At 37.8% G+C, this 12476-nt stretch overlaps 1 protein-coding gene across 1 annotated transcript; it reads left to right on the forward strand.

Annotated features, from left to right (window-relative positions):
- Positions 1–228: 228 nt before the first annotated feature.
- On the forward strand, positions 229–3327 carry LOC113317071 (acyl carrier protein 3, chloroplastic-like). The gene is made up of 4 exons (XM_026565221.1): positions 229–431; positions 1500–1604; positions 2748–2870; positions 2967–3327. The coding sequence occupies exons 1-4, from the start codon at positions 369–371 to the stop codon at positions 3081–3083; spliced, it is 408 nt and encodes a 135-aa protein (XP_026421006.1). The 5' UTR covers positions 229–368; the 3' UTR covers positions 3084–3327.
- The last annotated feature ends 9149 nt before the right edge of the window (positions 3328–12476 follow it).

Consider the following 12476-nt stretch of genomic DNA (forward strand, 5'->3'; position numbering starts at 1 on the left):
TTCCCATAAAAAACTCTTCCTCCAGTTGGCACTATATACCCGGTCTCCTATAACAAAAACTCCGAATTTTCCTAAAAAGTCCTCTCACTCACCCGATCATTTCGAACACAGTAAAGGGTAATCATGTAATATAACAAGTAATCCTTGTAAGTAACAAACAGTCACAGAACTCTTGTCTCTCTCCTCTCCCGCGCCGATATAAACAAAGCTTAACAAAAAAAAAAAAAAAGAAAAAAAAACTCCCCCATTATAAACTCTCTCTCTGATCTCACACTCTTCGTGCATTCCCTTCTCTCTCTCTTTTTTCTCACAAGAGATCTCTTTATTTATCTCTCGCTCTCTAAATCTCTTTTCTGTAGATCAGAGCAATGGCATCCATTTCTGGGTCTACTTCTGTTTGTATCTCAAGATGTTTGTCTCAACAAAATCAGGTATAATTACTTACCATGGCGATCTCTGAATTTTCATTGGTTTTTTATTTATTTTTAATTTAGGGCTTTATTTTTCAGTATTTTTTCTTACTGTATCTTTCCTCAATTTGATTGAAAATTTGGGATCTTATGAAATACTAATTTTAAGGGGATGCAGTCATATTCAACAAAAACTTGTTTTAGAAAAAAAAATAAGTGAAGGATTTGGTGTTTTCTAGGATTATTGATTTAACCAAAACTTACAAAGTTGTAGCATCTATTGAAGACAGTGATGTCTCTCATCAGTTTTATTTTCTTTTTACATGCATTTATTTAGTGAATATAGTTCTAGAATGTCAGATTTCTTAACAATTTGAATTTTTGGTGGAGGTTTTTAGTCCCTATTTAACGATTTATCGTGTTTGAAGAGGAGGGATCAATTTGTTGTGTTTCTTGTTTATATTTAGTATTGTTTTAATGGTGTAGAAATTGTTTGTGATCACAGTTCTGTGAGTTAGTCCTTAATACAGTGATGAACTCAGGGAGCGCATTCTATTGCCATAGATGGTGTAAGACAACGGCCATTAGATCAAGCCGAAAGGCTTGTTCCACCTTGATAAACAGTAGATGAGTGTTGGGAGAACATTAACATACAGTTTTTAGAATTGTTTTAGCATCATTGCTCCAAAGATATTTACCTTTCCAAATGTATATATTTACTATTTTTCTATAGTTACCATGTAGAATGACCAATTTCTTTATTCATTACCTAATAGTAATGTAAAAGAATGTCACACTATTATCAAGGATGAAGTTCAACATAGTAGATATGTTAGGTTGGTTAGATTTTGCATGTGAGAGAATGGCAGCCTTCGATGCTAACTTTTGTTGGTAATATTTACATGCTAGTATAGTAGAGCTTTTGTAGAAACTAACACTAATATGACATTAAAAGTTGCAGATACACATGACACGCTATGGTACAAAATTGTATGCTGTTTTTCTGTAAGATTAGATTGAATGCATTGCTTGTTTTTTTGTCAACCTGAAAACAGTCTCAAGTTTTACGGTCTTCAACTTTTTGAGCAGGTTAGGAGTGGTCTGAATTCAGTTTCGCTCTCCATTCAGAAACCAGACTTTCCTTCACTTAGGTCGCGACCAGTTCCATTTCGTCGCTTCCAAGTTTCCTGTGCGGTATGTTTCTGTAGCATTAGTCATGCTTTAATTTTTGTACTTCGGTTTTATAGCCAACACGACTTGAATAATATAGCTTCATAAATTATATTCTTAAATTACCCTTTCACCGCATCTACAGTCAAAAGAAAGGAATAGAACGGTAGTATCTTACTTCGCATTAAAAAACGTTACGCAATGACATGTGTTCTCTTTCCTTCTTCATCCTGATTCTGGTGTCTAATGCAAATCTGTGTAAGCAATAATACGTTATTACATAAAATGCAAATAAACACTTGCACTTTTATCTTTGTATGCCTAGAGCCTTGGCTATTGATATTTTTCATACCCATTAATTATATTTCTTCTCCTTCCTCGCTCTGGCCAAGATCTTTGGAGATGACTATGTACTATAGTTTGGTGGAGGAACTTTAGGACACCCTTGGGGTAATGCACCTGGTGCTCCTATAAAACTGTGGTTAATCTGTCTTGCTGAAAATGGAATTTATATGACACACCGTTAGGAGATCAAACCTAACGTGGATATCAGTGCCTTTAAGGGTCGTTTGTCATGTCCATCACAAAATCTATGTTGTTTTAGGGCAAGGCATATGGTGTGCCGCTGGTTATGAAATCCTAGACGCAGCATGGAAATATAATTCTCACACGAGTATTTTTGCAAATTGTAGGAATTCCATATCAAAATAGCTTAGATAACTTATTGAAAAATATTTGTTAAAGATTTGAATAAGATTTTGTTCTATTTTCATTTTTGAAAAGATGCCACTCTGGCACCAGCCCACTGGCGCTTTGGCCTGGGCACCAGTTTTTAAAAGCAGCATCTTTTTGCCACTGTTAGGCGCCCAGTGGGGAAGAATGTCACTTCGGCGCCCAGGATGCACCTTGCAGAACATAACACAAAATCTCGGTTCATAAACGGTAAACTGATGGTAGACTTTGATGGTCCTACCCATATGTTATGTTGCTCGGTATCATTAGCCATTTTCATTAGCTTGCTTTGGTTATTGAATGGTTTGGATAATGTAAACAGTGTAACTTTTGGTATTTGGTGCATCCTTGGGAGGCCTTTTCATACCTCTTCAGTGATTTTGTAGCGTAGTAATGAATGTGCATCCCTGACATTTCTTGAATGTGTTTGAGCAGGCCAAGAAAGAGACAGTTGATAAGGTCTGTGAAATAGTGAGGAAACAGTTGGCATTACCAGCTGACTCCACGCTCTCCGGTGAATCAAAGTTCTCTGCACTCGGAGCCGATTCTCTCGATACGGTAACTAAAACAAATCCGTTATAGTGTTTTGTTTTTGTGTTGTATCTCAATAAATTTTCTTACCTTTCTCCTAAAACGTGCATTGTTTAACTACAGGTTGAGATTGTTATGGGCCTTGAAGAGGCATTTGGGATCAGCGTCGAAGAAGAGAGTGCACAGAGTATCGCTACCGTCCAGGATGCTGCTGATATGATCGAGGATCTGCTCAAGTAAGATTGAGACAAGAAGCAGAATAGTTTTGAGTGGAGAATTCAACATGGATGTAGGAGCTCATCAGTTCAGTTTTCAGTTTATCTTTTCTCAAAATTTAATTTTAGGCACTCATGATTTCCAGTAATGATGAACTTTATCTTTGGTTCTCCAAATTTTCAGTTCAATCTCTAGCATGTGTTTGTTGGTTTGACTTTATATTTATTAAATTTTGTGTTCAATGAGGTGTTGGTACCTATTTTCATCACTCTTTTAACTCCCCTGCACTCTCCAATGCACGTAGAATACTTGTTATAATTCTGAAACTCTATGGCCAGCCGACTGTTTGTCAGTCTGAATGAATTTTTATTGGTAAAGGAATATAGTTTAGTAGAAAAAGGAAAACAAGAATTTTGGTCAAATTCATGCTGCAAAACCTTCTTCCAAAAAACTTATGGTGGGTTTGGTTGCAGAATTTGTAATTTCGAGGAATTTATAATCCCATCAGGGACTAAAAATTCCGGGATTAATGCAAGTCCATGTGTTGTTTCCTTGGTAAGTTTCCCAGTAAATCTTAGGGGATCGGACTTCACATATAGGATTTTCTGGAAAAGTAATTCTCGTGGGAAACGTGATTCCAGGGTTTGAGCAACCAAATGTACTGAGGAAAATGTAATTTCACCAAATCCCCTAAACCCAAAATCCCACATTTAAAATTTTACATCCAAACCCACCATTAATAATAAGTCAGTTTGACAAGAGAGTAGCACCATTAATAATAAATCAGTTTGATAAGAGAGTAGCACCATTAATAATAAGTCACATTAATAATAAGTCAGTTTGATAAGAGAGTAGCAAGATGGTCTGGCAAAAACATTTACCAGGAAGGTAGGTGTGTCCTTGTTAATCATGTGCTCAAGGCTTCACCAGTCTATCATTTGAATACCTTTTCTACTCCTGATAACATTATCCACCAGATGGAACAACCCCAAAGAAATTTCTGGTAGGGAAAAACTAAATCCAGTGGTGTGATCTTTTCAAAGATCTTAAACATGTAAATTTAGCTTTACATGCTAAAACTGCTGGGAATTTATTACATGTTCGGCAAGATTTATGCTATAGGATCTTGATATATAAGCACTTTAAGAATTGCTCTCCATTTCATTACACAACGAGCAAAGACTGCTCTTGGGTATGGAAAAGCATTTGCAGAGGTTTAGACTTTATTTTCCAGAATGTTATTTTGGAATTGAGGGACGACAATATCATCTAGCCTTTCAGAGACAATTGGATTCCAAATGCTGCTCAACCTTTATATGTTGCTTACTAAAATCCTAACATCCTAGTCTTTGATTTGATATACAAAGATATACCAATAGTTTGAACCTCAATTTAGTTAATGCGTATTTTACTCCTGAAAATGCACAACTCATTCAACGAATTAGAGTTCTCCTCTCTGGCCATGATAGACTCATTTACCCATTTTTTTAAAATGACAAACCCATCATCAAAACTGCTCATTTAACTCGGCAAAAATCTCTATCATTCTCTTTTTTCGTTTTCACACTGGATCGCCATTTTCGTCGATCTGGTTCCTGCAAACCATGTTATCTTCCTCTATTATTGGCTAATCAATTAATCCACCGGCCCCAATCAAGATGTAGTTTCCAAGTTTTACCGAGCTCAGATTTGTGTTTATGATGGTCAATATCTTTTACTGGTGTTACTCTGTGAAGATTGCTTGAAACAATGGATTTCCTCCTGACTCTCCAAAGGACGCTACCCAAGATTCAAGTTATTGCCTTATTGGATCAATTTGTTGCAAAGGAAATTTTGTCTCTCAATGGAATCTCCGTCTCTTTAAAGTTCGTTTCTCATCATGATTCTCCCTGGTCAAGCCGTCTGCTGTTATCGATTTTAAATCTCATACTCAAAGGTACCACTTTTCCTTATTATCTCTGATTTCATCAACCCTTTTAGGAAATCCAAGATCCTGTTTATTCATCCTTGAAATCCATAACCATGAGGTGTCATCTTAATATGCTTACTTCTAATTTTTAATCTAATCATTCGCTGACTGCTGCTGAAACTTTTTTACTTTCAACCCTTGAAAAAGCGGGGGTCTAACAACACCACCCAATATTTCGTTTGTCAATCTGAATAGACAAACTCCAATATACTTTCAAGAGAATCAACTAGACAGTTAGACTCAATCTATAAAAAGTATATCAAAGAGTTTTATATCTGTATCTCTTGATTCAATCCGCTATCAACAAATAGGGATTTGTGAGCCCGATTGAATATAAGAGGATTAACTTGAACGGTACCAAAGACCAATGTTCAAGTGTCAATCAATTCACTCAACAACCCTAAGGTCGGATACAAGAACTGATTGATCTTAACGTACAACCTATGATATTTCTATTATATAAATAAAATATAATGCGGAAAAGAAATAACACAGACACCAGATTTTGTTAACGAGGAAACCGCAAATGCAGAAAAACCCCGGGACCTAGTCCAGAATAAACACACACTGATTATAAGTTGTTACACCAAATTCCGACTACCTATTCGTACTAGATGTAATACCTTCTTCAGCACTTGTAGAACTCCTAGCAGAATACCGATTCTCTTTAGAAATTCTTCACACAAATTTTCTACCAGAACCCGAGGCTCTCTTTAGAAGATACACCACCACGATTGATACGATTCGATATTTTGTTTGCACAAAACAGCAGTTTGATTTCCCTTTAGATGTAAATCAAGGTTTTGGAAATCTTGTGTTTATTTTGATAAAAATAATTACTAGGTAAAAGTAATATCAAAATAAACTTGTAGATTAGGGTTTTAACTTACAATCAGTATGCGTACAAACAAGGAGTCCGTGAACCTGATTTCCGTAAGTAAACTTGGGTGATTCCAAAGATCAATTTCCAAGTTAAGAAAACCCTAATAATTCTACAACAAGAAACAACTAGAATAAATCTAGAGATATCTTGTTTAAAACTTCTCAAGGATTTTTACGAGATGCCTCAATAGAAGTTTTTATTTCTAGTCTTCGATTTCGACTAACAAGTGTTGGTATACGATCGGAAACTGAAATCTATCAAAACCTAGGGTTTATGATCAACAACTCTTGAATGGTTTTATATCAGAAGAGAATACCTTAGAATAGACAAGAGGTGAAAAACCTAGATTACAAGTTGTATGATCAATCACGAAGATTAAATCCAACTTGGCTTTATGATCCCTAATACAAAGACTTTTATCTCACTCTCGTTCACGAAGAACGGAAGACGTGGAAAACAACCTGCAGAGCTTATGCCAATTTTCCAAAGGGATAAAAAAAGTGTAAACTCGCGAACTCCTTATTTATAATGAACAATAGCTTGGAAGCTAAGCAAAGCTATTTTCCTTTTACAAGACTCTCCTAAATATGGGAGTCTTTCCTAAGTTAAAACTCTTGCCAAAATAATTAAATAAATAACTTATTTAGTAAAATTTTTATTTATGTGAATAAATCACATTTTAACTTAGGAAGGAATCACAAACAACTTTAATATGGTAATCAAAAGTGTTTGGACCAATAGCTAACTTGCCTAGATAAGGAAACATCACCAACTTGACCAAAAATCCCTTTTAGTCACGTATTGGGCCCAAGTTCGCGGACCACTCCAAAGCCCATGGAATGTTTCCTACTAATGAACTTAAATCACTTATAACTTTATCGTTATAATTCGGAATTGAGTGATTCTTGGCTCATTGGATTCACAAGCTCATTCACTATAACATGAGATCCTTTATAGGGATAGAGGTTATTATCACCAAAGTCATGAATCAAATAACCTCAAGTATATATACATAAATGTACATTTACCGTCATAGGAATTGTTCCATAGAATGAACATTTATCTCGATAGATTAGAAGGTAGAATTGAAAAAGAATCCAAATGAAGTCAATCACATACCTTTGTTGATGAAGTACTTGTTGATGTCTTCTTGTAGCCTTCAATATTCAATCTTCATCCTTTAAGGATAGCTTCAATTCAACTTCTTAGACCTAAACTAGTCCGAAACTATCTTTAGTATGCTAAATCAAGAATGCATTTTGGCAACTAAAATTGACAACTAACTTGACATACCAACGCTAGTGGGTTCAACAGAGCAGTGCTAACAACCCTCTTTTAAACACCTAGATCCCTTCAATTGTTGTTCAATAAGTTTTCCAAATTTTTTTTCGTAATCATTATCCTTGACCTTTTTATCAATTTGATCTATAAATTGATATCCAATTTTCAGTATGCTATCTCCAATCTTTCCCCTTTCTTTTTCCCCCGCCTTTAGAGTTTGTCTAGTTAATTTTCTCCTTTCTCTGTTGGTCTCTCTTTTATCTTGTATTTTCGTTTTATGTTGTTTTGTATGCTTGCTGTCTGTTGCCATGTCTAGTCGTTGGCAGAATAATAGTGCTTCTTCTATCCATGAGGTTCATTTTAACTCAAACAATTTTCCTAGTCGGTTTTGGAAGCATAAGCTTGTTGGTGATTTCTTAACCAAAATGAACAAAAACTCTTGGATTGTAAGAAATACTTTAAATTATAGATGGTGTGTTGAAGGTGGTTTCTCTGTTAGCAAGTTTAGTAGATTTTATTATCTTATCAAGTTTGAATCTCGTCTTGAAATGTTTAGAGTCCTCAGGAAGGGGACTGGAATTATATTTGGGGATATTTTCATGATACAACAATGGAAACCTTACCTAAACCCAGAACATTCACAATGAACTCTGAAGTATTTCATATCATACTGCATAATTTAACCCCAAACCAAACTCATTTCCTCAATGCCAAAAATCATACTTCAGAACTAGCTGAAATGATTTATTATTTTGCACCCACTCCATCACATAATGGTTTCAGCAGCATGTCAATTAGGTTAAGAATCAACCTATCTCAACCCCTCATCTTTGGTACTTCAGCACCAAATGAATTTTATGATGAAAACTGGATTGCTTCCAATTCTTGGAGCTTCCTAGGCTCCTTTGCAGTTTCTGTAAAAGATTAGGTCACTTAACTGAAGATTTCATAGAACTTTTCATTATTACACACCCTAGAATGCATATACCTCAACCTATCCAGCTTGCTCCTATGAAGTTTATGCCTGATCCTCATGATAACTACACCGAAGAAGAGAGACATAATGTGGACCGGGACGAACCAAATTCTGATTGGAGAAATTGGAACTTAGAAGTTTACCCTCCTACTCCAAGACTTTCGCCTGTATCATCGGATCAATATCATTCAGCAATCTCCTCCTCTGAAAGAGATCAGGCCTTTGCAGGATACAATCAAAGTGGTTTTAATTCGTACATGTCCTTAGATTCTGATAGAACTCATTATGACGAGTATCATAAATGGCACCGCGCAAGCAGCCTCAGCTCAAATCCTTCGGATGCTGAGCATCCAGACTTGCAGGGCAGTATACAGGTTCCGGAAAGAGCATCTCCACTGCATCCTCTTAGCCCCAGAAGCCCTACTAACTTCACCATCTCGGATATTAATCCAGATTTTGAGATGGTTTCAGATGCAGACTCAAGCTCCCCCAACTTGCATTCAGGCCATGGGTATAAAAGATGGAACCCAGAACATCAAAACTATCTTCATAGCTCTGGTATTGGCTCTTCATCCTCAACACACAACTCAAGAAAAGTTTCACCTGAAGAATTAGAGAAATGGAGGTCTCACAATGCCCAACAAAAGAATCAAAAATGCATCAAGCAGTCATACTTCTACTTCCACAAGCAAGACAACCAATCTCAAAACCAACGGCAGCAGCACCAGTACTAGCAACAACCAGTAATGACGCATCACAGCATACCGGATCTCAACTCATAACTCCTATCAGACTACATCTTGGGGACGGTGGATACCCCTCATTTTGGTCAGCGTTTCGTTTTCTTCTACTTTTGTTCCTAGTGTGTTTTTAAATAGGATTTTCTTGCAGGTTCTTTTTTTTAGTACTGTATTAGTTTTATCTGTTATAAGTCTGTCTCTTGTTGTGTTTTTTCGGGTGTGTTTTAACCTCTCTGTTGTACATAGTACTTTTATTGTGCTAGTGTGTAATCAAGTTTGCTCTAATTAACGTTGTCTGGAGTTACTTTGACAACAAAGTTCTTTTGTCATAACCCATGCTTCTTGCTAAATATCTTGTATTAGCTTATGAATCTGTAGTATACCTAGTTGTTGATGGTGGTTTTTAGCTTAGGGCGAAAACTATAAAAGTCTGTCTACCTGACCCGACATCAGAAGTAGTAGACCTTGATATATCTATATTCCGCAGGGAATTCGGAGAATATATCAGAATCTGATGAGTGCCTATGTCTCTCTTCATATTATATTGAAACTCAAGCTCCTAGATGAATTGTTCACTAGTATAGAGCCTAATGAGTGTTTAAGCTCCTAGCTTCATTACTCACTAATGCCGGAGCCCTCCTAGTATTTTCATGTGCTATGTTCCCCAGCTGAACTCTCGATGTTGGCATGACATGACGATTAATGTTCACTCGCAGCAGAGTAGCATGAATCTCCCGAAGTATCAGTATTGAGATCTGCATGAAAGTACTCACACATGATGCGTCACTCTCTGATAAAGAGATTTTTCGTGTCAACGCGCTTTTTAATTAAAAGTTAGCACGATCGACACAGTTAAATTCCTAAAGGAAAACCTAGACTGTCCATGTTAGTATTAAAGAGCAATCACGGCCACACGATTTGGCCAGACAATTTGACAAGCCTAACCTACTCCCAGCGGAACTAGGCAATCACCGTGACGACCACCGGCAGGCCCCCAGATGGTCGGATTCCCTTCAGTTCACCCGCAACGCCTTTGAACGTTGGCCATAACATGGGTGATCGCGCTGTTGAAAAATGAGCTCAAACGAGCTAAGACCGGCAAAAACAGTCTCAAAAACATTACAACTTCCCAACTTAGCTAGCCTAGTTGGACGGCTTAGATCTTCTTTCAAATGATCAAAATGGTACTGGCGTGTTCACCGGCGACCCAACTATGTCCTTGGTCGGTCTACTTGCTCATAGCAAGCCAAGAGCGCATTGAATCGCTTGCCCAAAGTAGGGTGAACACGCTGTTTTGGAAAACCTAAGTTGTGTTGCGGCAACGCGCTACTGTCGCAAACCGATCACAACCATCCATCTTCGCTGGTCAAATCGAGTGGCTTAGATTCAATTTCAGGCGGCCCCGAAGGTATTAGCGTGCTCACTGGAAACCCACCTTTTCACATGGCCGATCGGCCTGCTCAAACTAACGGTCAGTTCCTTGAATCGTTCGCCCAAAAGAGGGTTGGCCGCACGACTCCTAAACCCCAAATTACATCAACGGAAATATGCAACTGTCGCAAATCATCTCGTCCATCCAACTTCGCTAGCCTGCTTAGATGGTTTAGATTTGTTTTCAGGAGGCCAACAAGGTAACGGTGTGATCATCGACCACCGCTCCTCCATAGGGAGCAACCGACCAAGTGGTAGCTCACCAATAGGGTTCTCAAACGATCACCCAAAGGTGGCCAGTCATGCTACCTTTTTAAGATGCTCAATTCGCGACTAATTCGAACGAGCTCTAAAACAACGATGCTTCCTGCACATCGAATATTTTCAGCTGCTTGTTTAAAAGCGATGCTTTATATACATCGATTATAAACGATGTTTTATAAATATTGATTTCACTAATAATTTATTATTTGACCTAAAAAGCACTATGTGCTGCTTTTAGCGGCGAGTCTTACGACTTGAACCATTCACTAGAGACATCAAACATGTCACAAACTGGGGGATGCTCGTTTGGGTATTGGTCTGGAAGTTTACAGCGTGCGGCGTGCAACGCGCCCATTACGAGAAAGTGTCAGGACAGACGGTTAATAGTAATGAGAGTAGTGGGTGAAAGTGTGACCAGTTCTCCCTCGTGATGGAAACATGGTGATCACCACTTTTGACACAACCCCACTTCTCCACTGCTTAATCACCTCCACTTCCTACGAGATCAGGGCGTGCTCGAACATGACTTGTATAAATAGGATTTCAACCTATTTCGACAACACAAGTGTTATCAACACAAGTATCCAGAAACCATATTCTGATACAAGTCATAAAACAACCACACCTTCATAATTCAACATTCTGATCTCAAACACCTTATTCGCTTCTCTCCCTAAGATCAACCCTTCTCCTTCACTTTGTGACCGAATTGAATATGGAACGACCATTTCTTGGTTTAGGCCAGAGTCTTACAGATTGATCTCTCGAATCTAAAAGTACTCCCGTGCAGTGCATTTGTTTAAAGTTTGAATTCGTTTCTCATCAACACACCCAAATTTACCAAAAACAGCAGAATCAGTTTTTACCCCAAAACAACTGGCAACCACAGTGGGAGATTAATCTCTCGGTTGTAAAAATCATTTTCCCAATTTCATTTTCGATTTCCTAAATTTATCAAGATGGTTGATCTTAGGAATGGCTTAGAAACCCTCAATCCCGATTTTACTTCTCCTAGCAATCACAATACTTCACATGTTATTACTGAATCCTTTCTTTCAATCAAAACCCTTGTCGAAGCTATGGAGTCTCAATATTTAATAACTATTCACGACTTGATGAAAATACTGAATTATATTGTCAGGAATCAAGCTACTATTGTCAAGACGCAAGATGAAGTATTTACGCTTTTGAAAGTCCTCATGGATCAACTATCAAAGGAACTCACACGTATTCATTATGGAGGAAACACCATCAAAAATTCATTTTGGGTCAATACTGATGATAATAGTCCTTCTTCCAAGATTCATATTCCTATTCCTGATGAGGAAGATGAAGCCTATGGTCACGTTGAATGGAAAGGTAGCCACCAACCTAACTTGTCTACTCGTGAATATCAAGAGATGTTTCATCATCAGAGTCATCGCAATGAAGAGGTGATTTCGTTATGTGCGTCTTTCTTGGAAATATCAATTCTCATATTGCATCAGAAGCTGCTAAGAGATCCGCTGCTGCTTTACTCAGTCGATCCGAACTGTCCCAGAATGAAGAAGCTCGTAAAATGTTCAGGAAAACAGGCGTCCCTCCAATAAAAGATCCAACCACCAGTCAATCGCTAATGAAAGAGGAAAGAGAAAAGCTCCAGCAGCGGAACAACAACTCAAACGTGCAGCACCAGCGCATCAGACGGCGCCACCCCGGAAGGGCGCTGCTGAGACTCCTGCACAACAACACGAAACTGGAGATGCTGCTCCAAACTTCCCGTTCCTGATCGATGAAGTGATTGAACTCCTGGAAGTATGGATTCAAGATGATGCCATCAAACTACCTCCTATCATGCGCCCACCAACTGAGGAACAAATGGCAAATCCCAAAT

This window comes from Papaver somniferum, chromosome 10 (genome assembly GCF_003573695.1).
Source record: "Papaver somniferum cultivar HN1 chromosome 10, ASM357369v1, whole genome shotgun sequence".
Taxonomy (NCBI): Eukaryota; Viridiplantae; Streptophyta; class Magnoliopsida; order Ranunculales; family Papaveraceae; genus Papaver; species Papaver somniferum.